General features: G+C 36.3%; 1 protein-coding gene across 1 annotated transcript in view; it reads right to left on the bottom strand.

The window, feature by feature from the left end:
- Positions 1 to 20,528, bottom strand: part of CSMD1 (CUB and Sushi multiple domains 1) — a 1,841,590-nt gene that overhangs the window by 184,091 nt on the left and 1,636,971 nt on the right. The window contains exons 27-32 of the mRNA XM_060184943.1: positions 18,491 to 18,682; positions 14,089 to 14,227; positions 10,034 to 10,221; positions 6,639 to 6,833; positions 3,377 to 3,493; positions 1,313 to 1,426 (exon numbers count right to left, since the gene is read on the bottom strand). Of these exons, the coding sequence (XP_060040926.1) occupies positions 1,313 to 1,426; positions 3,377 to 3,493; positions 6,639 to 6,833; positions 10,034 to 10,221; positions 14,089 to 14,227; positions 18,491 to 18,682 (945 nt within the window). The remainder of the gene's footprint in view (positions 1 to 1,312; positions 1,427 to 3,376; positions 3,494 to 6,638; positions 6,834 to 10,033; positions 10,222 to 14,088; positions 14,228 to 18,490; positions 18,683 to 20,528) is intronic.

Genomic DNA, 20,528 nt, shown 5'->3' with positions numbered 1-20,528 from the left:
GAGTCATCTTTAATAATTTCTTGCTAGGATTTTACTTAAAGTTTTAAAATCATCTCTACATCTAAAGTTGATAAAGTCAACAATTTAGGACAAGCCTTATGTATTGTGTTTCCCTCTTTCCGAACGACTGAAGCATATTTACTGGTAGCAGTCTCAGAATTGAACTTACTTCTATTCAACCAAAATTTAATATTTAAAAACTTAAAGAAATTGTAGACTTGGTATCATTTGCCACTGATGGAAATTACAAGGTAGTTAAGTCTAAAGGTTTTTGGTTGATAATGGCAAAAATGTGGAAATAAATCATCACCTGAACAGATCAAAGTCTGTGACACAGAAAAGACATCATTTACTCTAGTAGAGAATAAATACGTCATAGTGACAGTGGTAAGGGCTACATCATCCATGAGGGATTGAATTAAGTAAACTGGGCTTCTTTAATCCCTATGCAAAAATGACAATTGGTGCTAATTTTTCTCTTTATTTAATAGAGGTATACTTCATGTGTGACATGAAGTGAAGGTTTATGATAAAAAATGTTAGAAGTGAGTTTCTTATGCTTTATTAAGTCCCACACATCTTTACATATACACATACAAGCTTACATGTATAAATATGTACATCGACATCATATACACATGCCTGTGATGTAGTGCTGTGTGTATGTATTTAAAGGGTTGGAATAATTCAGATCAAAGTGTCGTGCCTATTTCTAAGGAGGTGTAAAGAATAGATGCTCAGAATAGATAGGCTAAAAAAGAGGACAAATACCTAATGATCCCACTTATAACTGGGACTTGAAAAACAGCGACAGGGAGAGAGGGAGAACACCAAGTGAAACATGGACTGGGCAAGGTATATTGCATCACAGCAATAGGGAGGAGTAGAGGAAGGGTGGGAAGGGTGGAAGAGAACTGTGGGGTCCTGGTGCATAGTGAAATTGTACTCATATATCAATGGCAGCACTGGAAAGCATTAACCTCCTCAAAAAAAAAAGGGGGGTAGACAGTAGAAAACACAAGATAGTCTGTCACCCACCCTTTTCTTGGATTTTTTTCTTTGATTGAGGTGGGATCATGTTTTCAACAATCTTTGTAAGTAAAATTGTAAAGGCAGGCAGAGAAATATATTGGGTAAAAATACATTTAATATTTTACACTGAATATAAGATTTTGCTAGACAAGCAAGGAAATTCGAAGATTACAAATAAGATAATAATAAATTCAAATAAGAGGGGGTGGGGGAATCAAGTTTTAAATTAGTTATACCGACTGCTTAACAGATTCCAAGTCGCAATTCTTTGCAAGTTTACCTGAGTGAGATCCCGAGAGGGAGCTGAGAAGTCTTGCCTGTGGGTGAGTTCCATCAAATAGTTCTGCCAAATCATTCAAAGCCGTCTGGAAGTAAGCAAACTGTCCAAACACCACTGCAAATAGAGGAGTGAGTGGCACAATGCATTTTAAAAAGTGATTGTTTGGGTTTTATAGCATTTTAATGAAATTTCCCAAGAGGTCATGATGTTTAAAATCCTGAGAAATAACTATTAACTTGCTTTCTTTTCTTATTATTTCTATTTGTTTGTTTGTTTGTGTTTGTTTCATTTATTGCTACCAGGGTTGTTGTTGGGGGCTTGGTGCCTGCAGGACAAATCACTGCTCCCAGTGGCCATTTTATCTTTTTTTTTTTTCCATTTTTATTTCATACAACAGACAAAAATTGAGAGGAAAGGAGCAGACAGAGAGTGAGAGAGAAAAAGAGATAAACTTGCAACATTTGTGAAGCTTCCTTTCTGTATGTAGGAACTTGGGGCTTATACCCAGGTCCCTGCTAATGTCTTTGCTCAACTAGGCACACCACTGTCTGCCTACATACACAAAACTTCTAGATGCTTGAAATTTTTATTTTGCTTCTTGATATTTTAGCACTTAATACAAAGAACACAATCTTTATAGCCCATATAGTTTGAACATTAGATGAATATTGTTTTCCCCTTCATAAATATCACATATTAGTTAGTGGAAGAATAACTATAAAGCTGACCTTTATATTAGTTCAGTAAGTGACATTTCATTCATTAATTGGTAAAGGGATCAAGACATTTGTTGGCTATTAAAAGGTGATAATTTGGTAAGGAATTTTAAATTCTTCACCTGGGATTATTTTAATGTCAAATTGACATGAATTCATTGCAATTTATACACACTACTTTTTCCAGTGGGAAGAATCTTAGCCTTTTCATCAGACAACAAGGACGCATAGGGAGTTGGGTCCTATGCCTGTTCTCCCCCAGAATACCCCTCTCCAAGTGTCAGGGACCTCTTTCTTTTACTGCAGGTCACAGGAAAGTCTACCTGTCTAGAGTCTCTCTCATCATTGAGATCAGCAGGACAAAATTAACTGGTCTGGCTGAATATATGACATGAGCAACATGTTATATCTCATGAAGGATGCTGACCCCAAGGACCTGGAACCCAAGTCCTTTTGGGATTCATTAGAGTGAGCAAGGCCTCTAAGTGGTAACTGACAGAAGTTCCCGGAAATTACTGGTTTTCCTCTGAAAACCTCCTCCTCAACAACAAGCTTTGTTATCATAAAAATGTGTTTATCTTGCTTCATTTCTGTGAGTAGGTGGCTTCTATTTTGAACATGAAGAAGAAATCTGGGTGATATGATTCATTTTGTGACTGAAAAATAAAGGGAGAAGTCTATATAATTATAAAGCCTACTAACTGGATTATGCTAAGAAAAATAATCCCACACAAAAGGTTTTCTCCTGGTTGAATGGAGAGTAATTCATGTGTAGAGAGACACGGAAGATCTTTCTAGAAATGAAGTGGTTCTGGAAAACAGATTTAGACTGAAGCAAAGCTAATCAGGGAAACTCAGTAATTCAGCTTCCAGGGCCCAGCAGGACTCTGCCCACACTGCATCTCTAAGCCTCAGAGGTTTGTGAACTGGCCTAGAGATGTCATACAAACCCAGTCCTGCACACAGTCCATTATGCACAACTAATCACAAGCTCTCCTCCACATCCACATTCTCCTCCTCCTCCACCACCACGACCACCACCAACACCCTGCTTCAAACAGAGTAAAATAATCTGATGAAAAGAAATGTTTTCTAAACAAAATTGAATCTTTGTTTATTCTGGACCAGAACCTTTGAAGGATATTTGTACATTTTACATCACTTTAATAAAAGAACTGTCATGAAGACTGTTTAAGATATGTTTGAAAACTTGTTATTTTAGTATGACTAATTTCACTGTACATTGTTCTACTGAATTAGGAATTGTACTTTATACTTATCAGGTGACAAAAAAATCACACTGAAAGAATTATGACAATTACATTTGAAAATAAAGAGAAATTCTTACCAAATTCCTTGGGTACTGTTATGGAGTAGAGGCATATTTGACCAGCTGTATAATTATGTGGGTAATTAGGTGACAAAACCACGCCTTCAGACCCAGTGTACTGGCCTCCACAAGGAGCTGAAAGCAAAACCAGATAATTTTCAAATACAAACAATGTTCAAATAAAATAACTCTAGGTTCTGTGTTAGTTCATTGTCATGTGAAAGGCAAGTGAAAAAGAAGGCACTGGAGTCATGTGTATTTAAAACCTTGGCATATTACTTTTTTCTTTTTTTAAACAAATTATTTATTTATTTTCCCTTTTGCTGTCCTTGTTTGTTGTTGTTGTTGATGCTGTCGTCATTAGATAGGGCAGAGAGAAATGGAGAGAGGAGGAAAAGACAGAGGGGGAGAGTAAGAGAGACACCTGCAGACCTGCTTCACCACCTGTAAAGTGACTTCCCTGCAAGTGGGGAGCCGGGGGCTCAAACCAGGATCCTTACCCTTTGCATTGCCTGCACTTAACCCGCTGCTCTACCGCCCGGCTCCGCCCATAACCTTGACATATTATTAAAGTTAAAACCATTTTACAGGGTCAAGTGGTAACACTTCCTGTTGAGCACACACATTACCATGTAAAGCCCCTCAGTGTCCACCTTCAGGAGAGAAGCTTCAGAAGAGAAAATCAGTGTTTTTCACTTTCCATCTCTACACTCTCCCCCTCTCAATTTCTCTCTGTCCTATCAAATTAAATAAATAAATACTTAACAAATATTTTTACAATATTATCAGTAGTATAGGAAAGACACAACGATCTGCCAAGTTCAGATAAAAACAATCAAATTTAGGGGTAAGTTTTAGTAATAGCAAGACATCCTTTGACAAACCAAAATGATTAGAAGGAGGGGAGATTAACAGGTTAGGATTCAGAAAAGATTAAGTTATTTTTAAAATCTCAGAAGAATCGTCTGGCTAATACCAATTGATGTAGGGGTATTAAAAACACAAAGGTCATTTCAGTTTTCTGTTTTTATAATACTATAAGGCTAAAAGTAGGGACTGTTATTTAGTTTTTTTTAACAGAATGGGTGAGACTGTTTTAACTTTTCATTCCATAGAAAACATGCATGGCTATCTTGGAAATACTTTCACTGTATTGAGTAAGTGTAATTTTCAGTACTTGAAAAAAAAGTTTATATTTCTATAACTTATTTCTTCTGGATAGGACAGTTTTCAAGAACATAGAAAAATGATAGAAATTAGAGATAGTGGGAGTTGGGCGGTAGCGCAACGGGTTAAGCGCAGGTGGCGCAAAGCGAAGGACAGGCGTAAGGATCCGGGTTCCAGCTCCCGGCTCCCCACCTGCAGGGGAGTCGCTTCACAGGCGGTGAAGCAGGTCTGCAGGTGTCTGTCTTTCTCTGCCCCCTCTCTGTCTTCCACTCCTCTCTCCATTTCTCTCTGTCCTATCCAAGAAGGACAGCATCAATAACAACAACAATAACTACAACAAGAAAACAACAAGGGTGACAAAAGGGAATAAATAAAATAAATAATTAAAAAAAAGAAATTAGAGATAGTGTGTTTAATCTTTTGACTATTAATTAGCACACTGTAGAATCCTAATTGATGGACAGAATATTCACCAGGATAAATAAAGCTCCTTAGAATATGTTAAAGGAAACCTCAGAACACTTCATTAATGAATTGCCAGATTTCCCAAATCATGCATTATAATGGTCCCCAGAAGTAAGGCACATTCTGAAAGTCACAGGATAAAGAGCTTCTGCAACTGACAGTTTTGAACTGTCTATGATCAACTAGTAGAGATTTTACTTAACTCAGTGTGACCTTCATACAGATGTCTTCATTCATAATAACTTTATCTTTCTAAAACATTCACATGGATTTTTTTTTTATTTTAAGTGGAAACATTTTATATTCACTTTCAGATGAAGGAAATTTCTGTGTGTTAAATGCCTAGGCTTAAGGTTTCCCATGAAACACTGGGGTATTTAGGTTGTAAGATACTTTTGTAATTTGTCATCTCAAACATGTAAACTCAGCTAATTATTTCTGAACTACCTTATTTTCTGTAACTTCTGTGGTTTTGTTAATAAAAAAAAACACAAAGGAAAAATGAAATGCACTTTTTAACCACATACACTTTATTTTCAGTCAGATGAAATTTAAGGAGGTCATTGTGCAAATGTTCCTTCTCCACCTTAAGAAAGTCATCTATTTCAAAAATTAAGTAGATATAAATGAAAAGAAAAAACAAATCACCACTAGGGTAACATTTTGATGCCCACATTCTGAGAGGCATCTTATCAAGGATGCCATCTTATGTGTTTACTAAAGTGTAACTACAAAGATTTGTTTTGTCCAAGGATAGGATTAAAGAACATTACTTTATGATAACAGAGTAGACCAATATATGTATACCACTTCAAAGCCAAAAATGACAAAACTGCAATGGTCTTTTAGGAACTTGAGTACCTTAATAAATTGTCCTGTAGGGAGTCAGGCGGTAGTACAGCGGTTAAGCACAAATAAATTGTCCTGTGCCTATATGTTCCTCCTTAAAGCTCAAAGAGAAGCACCCCAGCTACATAATCTATTTCAGACAAGGCCAGACTTTTGTGAATAGGATGATCTCATTCATGTCCATTTAATTCTGAAATATTTGATTGTTGGAAATTCCATGACACTTTTTTTTTTTTTGCCTAAGAAAATACCTCATGACTTTCCTAACAATCCAATAATACTGATAATTATTCTGTCTCTACTACAGTGTAGTCTAAAAAATAGGTATGGATATTCTCAGGTCAGAAATTATTGCATACTAACATAGTAACAGAAGAAAAAAAATAAGCTTGTGCTCACTAGGTGGCGATTAACATATTAAGCAGGTTATTTTCTAATCTAAATGAACAAAGACTTGCAACAGTGGTGTTTTCAGCAAGAAATCAAACCTTTACACACATACATGTGTGTGTGACACATAGAGAGCATATGCAAAGATCACTTATTGGTGCTTCTTATGTAGAAATAACCTAGATTTTGCAAAAAATAGAAGTTAAAAATGGTATCCTTTCAGTAAAATATAATACTCCCTCCCAGAAAGCTACAAGAAGGACTAACACACCTGTTGAACCAAACAATGAGAGAAGCCAAACAGCCCACATTAGCCCATTTGGGCAAAGCAAGAGCTCGAAGATGCTTTAGACAGAGATTTTGTACTGCAAGGAGGATTCTTATTGAGAAAGAATGCTTGCACACGTACCACTACAGGAAGGCAAAGCCTGGTCCCAAGCAGGTTTCCCATCAGCTCCAGTCACGCAGCTGATAGATGAAGGGTCAATGATCTTGTAGCCAGAATCACACTGGTAGGTCACCATGGAGCCCAGTTTGAAGTCTGACCCTATTCTTGTCCCATTCATGATATTGCCTGGGTCAAAACAGGCTTCTCGTGGTTTCTCTATTAAAGATAAAAAAAAAATGTCAGTTTCATAAGGGCAGGAACCTTAACTTATTTTACATTTGGTTGACTACTTGCTTATTTATTTTAGTTTTTTAATTAATTTAACTTTTCTTTTTGTTTGTTTGATAAAGGGTTGGAAACAGAGAATGTTCCATCCTCCAGAGGGGGGTTGGATAACATACTGGATCTACCACCTGAAGAAGATGGGTCCTGAAACTGGTGCAACTCAGAATGCTCCTACTGATGACCACAGAATGCAAGTTCAGACCTACAGCAATGGAGAGCTTACAAGGGCTCCTATGCTGAATATGGGTCTCAGATCAAATTGATGGGATTTATAGTCAACGACATCAATACACTTTTCCAGTATTTGGGATCTACTCTCTTCCCTGATCCAGGTTTCTAGCCCTTTTCTCAGCCATGCCATCATCTCCCCAGACAATAATTTGGGTCCACCTGCATAGCAGATGCTAGGCTCAAGTAAAAACTAATAAAGTCATGGGCCCTTTGGAATATAGACCTAAAATAGACCTACTAGCTATTTCCCCAACAGAGGCCCAAAATCTTTATTTGCAATATTCCAGCCTTTACGTTCATGATTAATCAACAATTTGTCTGGCTTTATATGTTAACTCTTTTTTAGTCATCAGGATCCAGATGCTACTATGATGCCAACCGGACTTCCCTGGACAGATGACCCCCTCAGTGTGTCCTGGAGCTCTACTTCCTCAGAGCCCTGCCCCACTAGGGAAAGAGAGAGACAGACTGGGAGTATGGATTGACATGTCAACGCCCATGTTCAGTGGAGAAGCAATTACAGAAGCCAGACCTTCCACTTCCTGTATGCCATAATGACCTTGGGTCCATATTCCCATAGGGTTAAAGAATAGGAAAGCTATCAGGGGAAGGGATGGGATACAGAGCTCTGGTGCTAGGAATTCTATCCCTCTTATCCTAAGGTCTTGTCAGTGTTTCCATTTTATAATAAATTAATTTAAAAAAGAAAAAAAAGTGAAATGAGCTAGGAGCATGGATCAACCTGACAATGTCCATGTCCAGCAATTACAGAAGCCAGAATTCCCACCTTCTGCATCTCATAAGACCTTGATTTCATACTCCCAGAGGGTCCAGAGGCTTAAATTCAAGTGCACACACATGGTGACCTGTGCAATCTTCCAGCTGACCCACCACCTGGCCTCTTATTTTAGTTCTTAGAACGTCAGCATATAAGAAGTGGTCAAAATTGATTGATTGATTCCCAAATTGTTAATTACCAAGTTAATACTTTGATGTCATAGAAATAATTGCCAGATAGTAATTGAACATCACAGAAATAACTGCCAAGTTAATAATTACCAAGTAGATAATTAAACATCACAGAAAGAAGAATCAAGTTAATAACCATTAAGTTATTTATATAGAACATATGAAAAATTCCCTTTTAATAAATTGTACTTCTTATTTTAGAATTGCATTTGATACAGACTGTCTATTGAATTACTTTCACTCACGTAGAAAACTGCAGTGTTATATTTTTATACACCAATCTTTTTTTATTATTGCTTTTGGTACTGAAATAAATTGATTCTACAAAAGGTGAAGTTCATTTCCTGAATTTTGTACTTTATTTATGTATTTATTTTCACTGATGCTCTACCACTCCAGGTTGATTTTTATTTTATTTTTTCAAAGAGAGAGACAGAATGACACTACAGCATCAAAGTTTCTTTCAGTGTGTTGGAATAGGTTCCAATCTGGATAGTGTACCAGCTAAGTTAGCTAATTCTCCACACCAGATTGTTGTGCTTCAGTCATGGCAATGTGGGGCTGAGAGATAGCTTATTAGGCAGAGTGCATGCCTTTCTATATAAGAAGCCTAGGTTTGAGGTCCAGCACCACAAGTGAGTTTTATAGGCAAAAGTAATCCATGAGTGCTGTGGTGTCTCTCTATTTCTATCTCTCCATGTTTATATATATAAATCTATGTATTTATATCTATAGTTAAATAGTTATATATCAAGTTACATAAATATAGATATAGATATGTATCTGACGGGAGAAAATTGGCCCTGGAGTAATAAAATCACCGGGTCTCAATGAAGGGGAGAGATAGATAGATAGAGAACCCAGAAGTGTTTTATCTCCGTGAAATAACGAGGGTTTCCCAAAACATGTCCACATAGACACCTGTTGACTGCTCAGACTATCTGATGGGAGTGAGGGTAGAATCTCATGTGTGAACAATATTACTGCTCCTGTACTGACTTTTTTATTCAGATGGATAGAGATGGACAGGGAGAGGGAGAGGGAGAAGGAGAAGCCGAAGTAGAGGGAGAGACACTATAGCATGGACACTTCCCCTGGTATTTTCGTAGCCCAGTATAGTGCCAAGGTTCGAGTTAGGCTTCACACATGAAAAGCCATGAGCCCTTCAAGTCAGCTATTTCTCACCCCTGCCATCCCCATAGGATCACCTTTGTGAGAACTCTTTTACTGTGTGTTTACTGTTCAGTGAATACTGATGGTACATCTTTGTTTGGTGACACTCATTAAGATTTTGGATAGCAAATCCTTCATTTCTACAATTAATATTTGGTTCCACTTTTCAGTTCAGGAGGTTTAGTAATATTAAAATAGTTCTTCAATGTCACTGAATTTTATGTTGTACAAATAATATTTTTAATGGTCCAGAATCAAGAAAATAGTTTTTCTCCACTTTTTCTCTTGCAGATGAGGTAGAAATATGTCTCTGGAAAGTACTCTACACTTTTCAGACACATGAGAACAATGGTAACTCTTATTTTTTAAAAAATATATTTTATTATTGGCTAGAGACAGAGAGAAATTGAGAGGGGAGGGGGAAATAGAGAGGGAGAGAGAGAAATATATTTTTATTATTGGCTAGAGACAGAGAGAAATTGAGAGGGGAGGGGGAAACGGAGAGGGAGAGAGACAGAGAGACACCTGTAGCCCTATTTCACGACTCATAAAGCTTTCCTACTGCAGATGGGGTCTGGGGGCTTGATCTTGAGTCATTGTGCACTGTAATGTGAGTGTTTACCTAGGTGACCTAAAGCCAGGGCCCCACAATGCTAACTCTCTATGGAATTAATAGACATGCAAAACTGTGAGTGAATGCCATCATCAACACTCTTGATACAAATCTACTTCCACACAAGTTAAGCATATACTGGTACCTTTGAATTCGATGGCAAACCCTGACAAGCCCACAGAAGCATCACTTCTAAATGCCAGGAACAGACTGTTGCCACTGCTCTCTATTCTCTCTGGGGCTTGTGAGCCTTGGAAACTTCCAATAAGGGGGCTGTTGGAATCCTCTCCTTCGTAGATATGCAGGAAGTCATAGCTGGGCTCCATGTTGAAACTAGAAGGAAAGAATGTGAATCGTATTATGCACCTTATAGATATGCATATGCATTTCTCTTCTCTCCTATAATATTGACTCCAAGAGTATGCAGAGACTTTTCTTTTGCTCTTGTGTGCAAGCAATCCAAAAATTAACTATAACAATTGTGTCAAAATGATAATACTTCTTAACATCAATTACAATAAATACTATAGTATTCTAGATACTAAGAATATTCAATAATGTAGAGCTTTGAAAATGTGAAAGAAGATGGACCCTTACAACACATATGTAAAATATCCCTTCCTTGTGACTATAAAATGGGTAATGAATGCTGCTTGAAAGAACAGGCTTCAAAAAAGAGGCATATCCACCGATACAACACTTTTTTATTTGAAGAGTTTAAAAATATATCTTTGATGTTACCGACTTTGTGGAAGTGTTTTTTTGTTTGTTTGTTTGTTTATTGCTTGGATTATTTGGTTTTACTTTTATAAATGTAACTGTTCTATCTGTATATGATAAATGATCTGTATGGAGGTAAATAAAGGCTGATAAAAATGGGCAGAGAAGGGAGGTTGACTTTCAAACATCACCATCATTGATTATCTAATGCCCTCCTGCCTTCTCTCTTACATAGCCTCCACTTCTCTATCTTCTTCTGATTCCCTTAAATCAGCATCCTGGAAATCCTCAGAGAGAAGAGGAAGGGAGGGGGAGAAAAAGGTGTTGGGTCCTGGTGCATGACAGTGGGGAAGGATTTAAGTTGGAAGAGAGAATGTTCTGTAGACACCTATGATGGGTAGAAAAGAAATTGTACCCATATGTCAACAATTATACTATAAATCATTAATCCCCCTATAAAATTATTAAAATAAACCCCACAAAATATTGAATATGAATCATCTGCTTAAGCCCATGTTCCATTTGTTTAAGTAATATAGTTCTAGGAGTCCCAAGAAGAGGCCGACATCTGGGGAAGCTTTGAAATCCAGTTCATTTGTAGTTCCCACTGTAAAAGTACTGGGTCCATAGTCTATATGGGCAGACAATAAAAACATTCACTGTCTCTTGTGCTGATATGAGGCTGGCATTGCTCTGTCACAGGTCCTATGACCCTTGGTCTTTTATTATTAGAAAGTGTAGGCTCCTCACATTTCCAATACTCCAAAAGAGTATTCTAGACTTTTTAAAATTAATTTAACATTAGTTTATAATATTATTATTTCATGTGTATGGTGTTATACCTTTGTGTGTCTATGAGTCTGTGTGTACACAACGTATCCCCACTGTTACCAAAGTTCCTGCAACATCACACCAGATGGAACTCTCTCTTCTTTAACTTCTAGTCTCTCTGATAACTATCATATCCTTCAGAATTTAAGTCAGTTCAGGGGGTTGGGAAGTGGCACCCCTGGTTGAGTGCACATGGTATCATACACAAGGATCTGGGTTCAATTTCCTGCTCCTCACTTGCAGAGGGGACCCTTCACAAGTGGTAAAGCAGGTCTGCAGGTGTCTTTCTCTCTACATACCTGCCCAATCCCCTCACAACTATTCTGTCCTAGAAAATAAAGTAGGAAAACCAAAAAAAAAGAAAAAATGGCAGAAATGGCCACCGAGAGCAATGGATTGGTAGTGCTAGCTAGCACTGATACTAGTGATAACTCTGGTGGCAATAGTAATACTTTAAAAAAGAATCTGGTTAGTTATAATTATTTTCCAAGATCATTTATTTTTTTTAATTCCCTATCTTCTAGTAGTTATCTTTCACCTTTTTTTAGTTTTCCTTTCTAGTATTTATTTATTATTTATTCCCTATTGTTGTCCTTGATTTTTTTTATTGTTGTAGTTATTATTGATGTTGTTGTTGTTGGATAGGACAGAGAGAAAAGGAGAGAGAAGAGGAAGACAGAGACAGGGAGAGAAAGATAGAAACCTGCAGACCTACTTCACCACTTGTGAAGGGACTCCCCTGCAGGTGGGGAGCTGGGGTCTCAAACCGGAATCCTTACGCTGGTCCTTACACTTTGCGCCAGCTGCACTTAACTTGCTGTGCTACATCCAACTCCTATCTTTAACCCTTTAAACTTATTTCACTTAGCATAATCACCTCCAGTTCTATTCATTATGTCCTGACCAATACAATGCCATCTTTTTAATAACTACTGTATATACTCAGTTAGTATACTCAATATACTCCATTGAGTATAGATACCATAACTTCTTTATCCAGGCATCTGTTGGTTGCATTTAGGTTGACTCTGTACTTTGACTATTTTGAAAGGTGTAGCTATGTAATATAAGGAGGACCCCTGACTTTTGTTAATCCTTTAGCACAGTGACATGGTGAGCAGCAAACCCCCAATCTGTTTGTTTGAGGGATGGGCACACTTGTCCTTAAACAGATCTGTTTCTAGATCTTACAGAACTCCCAGCAAATATGAGATACCAAGTCTCAGGAAAAAAACACAGCTGTGTAATTTTTCTGTGTCTCTGTATAAGACTACTGATTTTTAGAATCTAACAACCAGAAGAGAACTTTCAGAGATTTTGCTCTAGGTATATCTTCTTCTGGAGAGTTATGGACATTTCAATGAGCATGCTTATTGTATAAAGTTGCTTTTATACTATGAAAGGGCCTGCATTTTGGACACCTTGAGAATTAGTCTGTATCACATGAGGAGATATGAGGAAACTACAGCCCAATAGGGTCTGTTTTCTAGAAGACTTTCAGCTGTGAATTTACTTTAATCCCTTGGCTCTAGTGGTGTCACCTGGTTTGAGGTTAAGTGCTAACATAATATAGCACTGATAAAAACCAAATAGATATCTACAAATACAACCCACAGACACTTTGTTCAATAGCTGAGTGGCATTATAAAGTACTCATCAACTGGTAATTTATAGCAGCTTGAGTAAATTCAGGAAATGATGGCTTATCAAACTACTTAAAATTCAGACTCACAGAGGTTTAAAATGATAGTGACTCAAATCTCATCAGGAGGAAAAAAGTGAAATATAATCACCACCAGGCCTAGAATATTGATGTAAAAATCTCAAGAAAAATAAATGAATGCAGTTGAGAGATGAATAAATATAATTAGATCACTTGGCCCTGGGAAGCTAAGAGATCAATAGGACAGTCTATAGGGCCACTTGTCTTTTAAAATGTCACTTCTAATTTAGTTCAAAAATCAAGATGTAAAGTTTCAAAGATCTTGGAATTTGGAAAAAAGCATGTAACAGACACAATATTAATGGTATGAAATTTCTATAGAGTTCATTAGGAAAATCATTTGAATATTTAAACTTTTAACATCTACTTGAAGAGAAAGAAGTTAGCAATTATTTTGAAGATCAGTATATAGTAATTCAATGCTCTACTCCAGCCAAACTTGGAGAGCTTTCATTTTAAAAGTTCTATTAAGTTTTGATTCTCTAATAATAATAATAATAATAACAGTGCTACCTCAGGTGTTATATTTAAGTGCATTATGGAAATGAATGATCTTCCCTACATTTAGAGAAATTAAAGGCCTTACTGACACATTAGATTAAATGTATCTATCTATATTACTTTTTATAACATTTCTTGAAATGTTTTATAAATTAAATCTTCTCATATGAAACACATTGTATGCAAAACAGTGTTTCACAGTAACTCTAACAAAGCCATGTATATGTTAACACTTCTAGGATGTTCTAGAGCTAAGGAACATGTTTACATTGATGTTGTTTTGAAGCCCGGTGTGATATCTGTTAGATCCAGGGCTTCTATTTAAAAAACAAACAAACAAACAAACTTTGTTGGGATAAACAATGTAAACTGTGGGACTGACACTGAAAATTCAACCAACAAAAGTATTCGACTAGGAGCAGTACCTTTTGAATATCAAGGCAATGACGAAGTCAGGGTTCACTTTGATTCTCCAGTCACACTCTTTCCCAGGAGGATATGGCTGGGGGTAGTTAGGTGACAAGATCACACCTGCTGGACCAGTCAGGTTACCTCCACATGCCGCTGTCACAAAGAGATAGGTCAAGAGAAGACACAGTTAACATGAAGTGAGACACGATGCAATTCATCAGATGTACTAGGTATTGGGATATAGGCAATTATCCAGAGCAAGATCTAGGACCAAAATGTCTGTACATCTGTCATGCAATTAAGCAGTTTTCTACAAAGTCCCACCAATTTTTGAGGTAGAATTTCTAAAATGCTGACAAATAAAATTTTACTTAATGGAATTATAATCTTTTAAAATTTAACTGGACAGATTACCTTAATCTCTCATATGTCTGTAATGAAAATACATGCACACATATGAAGACACACAAACACATATACAGACACAAAGACACACACACACATACACACCACAGCATGCACTCACATGAACACACACACTTCATTTACATACCTGAGCAGGAAAAACAATCCCATTAATATCATTTTATGGTGTAATTAAGTCTTTGGTAGTTTCCTAAAGTTTATAAAGACACTACTTATTCTAGAAAGTGTGCTTCATGTGTTACAATAATCATCTATGTATCTTTTGCCCACTTTGGTCATGCTTAGCTGTATTTGATTCTAGTTAACAGACCAAAACATCTGTGAATAAAGGAATATATGTGATTCTATGTATTTCTCATTGTTATCTGCTCTATATAGGATTTAGGTTATTCTCCTCATATCCCATAATCACAAACCAAATGCAACATTCACGCAAAATTTTGGTGATGCATCTCAATCAGAGGCTGATCTTGAACAGCACCCTTTACAATGTTATCTGATTACAATGTCACTCATTATAAAGACCTTCAGATGGTAATAATAAATTTAAATTGCTTCTGTAGTCAGATATTTTTCAACATGCATTTATATTTTTGTTATAAAGACAATGAAATCTAGGTAGGGGCACACCCAGTAGAGCACACAAATTACAATGTACAAGGACCTAGCTGACGCCCCCATTCCCCACCTAAAGGTGGAAAGCTTCATCAGTGGTGAATCAGTGCTACAGGACTCTTTCTCTCTCTCTCTCTCCTCTCGGTTCCTATTAAAATCAATAACTATAAATTCAAGTTCTTGATAGGCAAACTTGTCTTTCTTATCATTGCAGAGAGAGAGAAAGAGAGAGAGACAGAGAGACACAGATCACAGCACTGAAGCTTCCTCCAGTGCACTGGAAGATAGGCTCAAACCTGGGTCACTCACATAGAAAAGCAGGCACACCACCAGGTAAGCTATCTTTCCAGTCCCCAATTTTTGTTCTTGAACCAAAAAATACTTAGTGTTGCTTACTTTATAAGATAAATTTTCTATCAAAACTTTTACCATGTGAAAAGAGCTAAGTCATTGTAAATTTAATAAGTACACAAATTCTAAATACATTCACGAATAAGCTTATTTTAAACATACTTCTTATGAAATACTGCAGTTTCTCAGCAAGATTTTTTTATCACAGTACTTAAATTATCATATTTTCTCTAAACTGTTTTATAATGAGTAACATATTACAGGTGAGAGGTTGGGAATTTTTATAAGAGGGAGAAAGGAAAGGCAAATAAGAAAGATACAGCTACTACTAATAGAAAGGCCAGTAATTAGCAGTAAAGAGCAAGTCCAAGAGGTCTATAAGGATATGAAATTAAAATCACTTCAGCTTTACTACTGACTTAAAATACTAATTAAACCATCAAGGAAATATCACTTTCTGCAGATTAAATAACATACCTAAAAGATATGTAATGTCAGAGAATATACATTCATGCATGAGTAAGAACAGTGTGAACTGGTCAGCTGTTCTAAGTTCTAAAAATGTTTCAAATTCTATAGAAATAGGTAAATTTGTAGAAGCATGTGATTTACAAATAATCACAGATTATGTTTCAATCTGTGTATCCATTATCAAGATCTTCATAATGTGGAAAGGATTGAAATATTTCATTGTGCATATAGTAAGAAGGGATAGTGAAAGTAAGATTGATCGGTCCAAATAGCATTAAAACTACATAGTAGAACATATATGTCATGGGGAGATAAACAAACACTTTCAGACATTGTGAGGCTTATGGTGACTATCAGAGGTGGAAGACAGGACTTTCCTTGGTGGAGGATATGGTGACCTACACACACGATGTATGGATGGGTATGAAATAATATCACCGAAATCTTATAATTATGTAAAACTATGTCAAATCACTAATTAAAATTTAAAAAGAAATTATGTATCATGCAAGAAGACACTCATGTACTGGCAAAGTAAAAAAGTGCAATTTACAAAATAATCATGCAGGATACTGTCACTTAAATGCATATTTTAAATAGATTATATATACATATCACATCATCATAAAGTCTGGTTATACATGTTTGTGTTTATATTAATAATAATTTTTTCCAGGTAACAAGATGACAGATATTTTCTCTTGCTTTATCTCCCTTAAAGATACCTTATGAGTCTTTTGCAATAAACATGTAGTGCTTTTTCACTAAGGAAGAGGTTTTTAAAAATTAAAGACCATACTATATCCCCATATATCCTCTGAACACACATATAAGTGTTCAGAGTGACCAGATGAGATTGTGAGGCTAAGTTTCTTACAGAAAGCACCAGTGTCATTTAGGGCCTGGAGAACAGAAGGCTAACAATGTAATGAGAAGATAACATTCATTCCCAAATATGTTTTTTTTTTTTTTCTGTACATGACACCTAAGTGTAGAGACAGCCTGTCAACAAATTAGGTATTTAACTGCCTGCAACTGATTGTAGTTTGACTTTTACTTAAAGCAGATGAAGTATTATGTACTTTTACTGTTAAAGTATGAATTTTCTAGTCGCTGGTCAAAAATGAGGTAGCTAAAATGAACTAACAACAAAACTATAAATTAACTGGGAAAACATTTTATAATTAATGCTTAAATGTAAGTAAACAGAAATTACCTTTATGGGATTAACCTACAGCTGCCTTGCTTTTCAGTATGTGTTCCTTGTGCTTAAAATCATGCAAAGTGGGAAAAAGAAAAGAAAAGAAAGCCCTTTTCTAATTTAAAAATAGGACACTGGTTGGAAATGATCATTGTATTTATAGGTAATTACTCTACTTTAAAAAAAGAAACACGTAGACATCTCCTGGTCTTCTGGTGAGTCAGCTTAAAATAAAACACAGGACGGTGCTCACAAAATGTATGAAATATAAATGCAGCACAAAACATTAAATAAACACGGATGGCTCTCAGACAAGGCTGAACATGCTAATAAGTAGGGCTCTCAAATCTCATTTATCTTCAGAATACTGTGATAAGAGTTTTTGCAATGAATGGAAAGCTAGATATTACAGCTCTACAGTACCCCTGAGAATTTCTCTGCTCCTTTGTATATGACATTAAAAATTATTTAAAATCATGAAATACCCTCAAGGTCACCCTATGCAAAATGGCCCATTAACTATGTGCATACCATTTCATTATCACTCCCTCTCTTCACAGATTAATTAAATGAACATTTTTTTCCAAACAGATTATAAAAAAGTACAAATCAAACTGGGACAGTTCATTAAAATAATACAGTTTAGTAGTTTCCTTTTAAACATAAGATGAAATTATCTAACTATGGTTCAATATGTAATTGAATGGAAGGGCAATCTAAATACAGCTACTAGTTTATATAAAACTTGGATTGTCTTAAAATCATAGTTGTGATAGGATATCTTGGATAACCAGAGTCTGTAAAATAAACTGATATTCTTCCCATGAGGTCAAGACATCAAAGTCTAGTGAATTTCAGAAACAAGTTTTCCTATTATCTGCATTTTGACACAAGTAGAATCATTTCTAGTTTGGAGGATTCTATTTTAAATGTACTGATATTATAGAAACCCATATGAAAAGAGAAAGTCCTTTTTACTGAGTAGTGTTTGCTTCGGGGCATGTTTCTATATTAAAAACGAGGAGAGCAGTGTAGAGTAATGAATTTTAGCCACCCAGAACTTTCAGTTATAGTAATTTGATTGGCTTATATTCTCATAAGATTTGTTAAGGATATGAGATGTTAGATAAGTGTCAATTACTGTATACTAAGTAAACTGCTTTCCTTCATGCCACTTAATAAAAGAAAGTTTAAGGGTTTATGACACAAATTCCATATCATATGGGAGATCCAGGGTACATATAGGACACTTTGAAGTATTTCTGAAGAAGCACTAGAGTTACAGAGCCATTTTTGTGATACCATGCACTCACTCTCAAATATAAAAACTTTGATTTTCTGCTGCATACTACCTATGCACGTGGGAGGGTCTGGCTGCCAGAAGAATCGGTTGTTCAGTTGCACACAGGTTATCTTCGCTTGCCCTTGAAGCTGGTAGCCAGGGTCACACTGGAAAGTAGTTGTGTCCCCAGGTTCCCTGCTGTCCCCATATCGGGTGCCATTCTGGGGCATGCTGGGATCATTGCAAGTTGATGCTATTGATGCTACAAAGAAAGGGAGAGAGAGGGGTTGAAATATGGTCAATGGGGATTTAGTATCCACACTGTTGCAGGTACAAAGTTGTGGCTTAGGCACTCCTGTTAGGCAGAGGAACTAATAACACACACTTTCCCCCAAAAAATGAAGCTGTGAAATATTTCCTTTCCTGGAGACACATGAGATCCATATATAACTTGGTCATGCTTATTTTGAACAGATTCTAGTCCCATCTAGAAAATACAACCATGAACTAGATCAGGGAATGGCATCATGTTCTGTGCATGCTCTGTGCATGCATGCAAACATGATTGTTTACTATATAGTAAACATTCCTGACAATAGTTCAACAATAAAATTATTTAACATTAAAATAATTTATCGTGGGCGCTGGACAGTAGTGCAGCAGGTTAAGTGAACGAGGCACAAAGCACAAGGACTGGCATAAGGATGCTGTTGGGAGCCCTCAGCTCCCCACCTGCAGAGAGGGGTTGGCTTTCTATTTCTGTAGTATGAAGTTTAATTCATTTCTGAAAGTGTATTTTCTATTTCTAAATCAATTTTTCACTTGGGATATCTATTAGAATTACAGAGCACACTTTTTAAAAAGTTACATTATCATAAAGTTCATAATGTTCAATTAGCAGAAACACTGCTTCTGCATAAGTGACTTGGCCTATCCCAATTACATGATAATGGGAGTCACAGTCAGATGGTTCTATATATGTGCTTATAGAGGATTTGTATGTTTGCTTGTATATCTTCCAAAATTATTTGAAATTACTGGGAAATCCACTGTCAAGGTTTGGAAGAATTTAAATGAATCCTTACCACGTTACACTTTCCTTTTAGTGTTATGAAAGAAAAACGAAAAGTTCCTAGAGTTATCCAGATTGGATTAAAAAGGCAATAAGACTAGAGGAGGGAGAAAACATTTTAAAACCATGCAGTGGGAAATGTTTGGTTGGGTCTTTGAAATAAATGTCACTTTATTTTTTTCTAGTTATGAATTGTGGAAAGATGTTTCCTGGTAAAGGCAATAAAACTTCTACAGAGACTAATATTAAAGCCCCCAACCAAAGACATTATGTCGTGGTCAGAAATTGCTTTTCCACCTTCAGGGTCATACACAGTTATAGATGAAGCTGGTTATTTCTTTCCTTTTTTATTATTGTATTCTGTTATGTACCACTGCATACCTTTTGCTCATTTTTCTCTTAAATATTGTTCTCTAAATGTGGTTTTGGTGACTCTGAATCTTTCTAGTTTCTTGCTATAAAAGAGAAAACAATATAGGTAGGTAGGAGCATCAGTCTTATCCCTCTATTACTGTAGAAAGAGAAGGTACAGTTCTGAGGTGGCAAATATCATGCTGTTCAGTTTTCCTCAGTGATCTGTAGAATATTTCAAGTCACAAAGATACTTTCTTCAGGCCCAGTGGGGTCTTAAGGAATGTCCCTGGTCCTCGTGCTTATGAATTTAGAGCCTTTGGGTCAGTTTAAGAAAACACAAACACACATTCCCCTGTGTTTATAAAGACAGCTGTGAGAGTACATTACTTCTATGTAGTTAGAACCTGCACTGAGGTCAATTCCTTTCCAGGTAGATAAAGTCACTGGGACTGTGTGGGATGTATTTTATAAATATGTGCAAATCTGTGTTTGCTTTCTAGTCTAGTAAAACAAAAACTAAACTATCTGGGCTCTACTTTATGAAAGGCACTAAGTCCTCTTTACATGGTGCCTGAACATATTTTTTAAATATATTTCATGACCCAGCCCAGGAGATGGTGCAGCGTATAAAGGACTGGACTCTCAAGCATGAGGTTTTAAGCTTGAGTCCTGTTACCATGTG

Source organism: Erinaceus europaeus, chromosome 2 (assembly GCF_950295315.1).
Source record: "Erinaceus europaeus chromosome 2, mEriEur2.1, whole genome shotgun sequence".
Classification (NCBI taxonomy): Eukaryota; Metazoa; Chordata; class Mammalia; order Eulipotyphla; family Erinaceidae; genus Erinaceus; species Erinaceus europaeus.
Note: the sequence above shows the minus strand (reverse complement) of the source record. Positions and strands in the feature narration are given on the sequence as shown.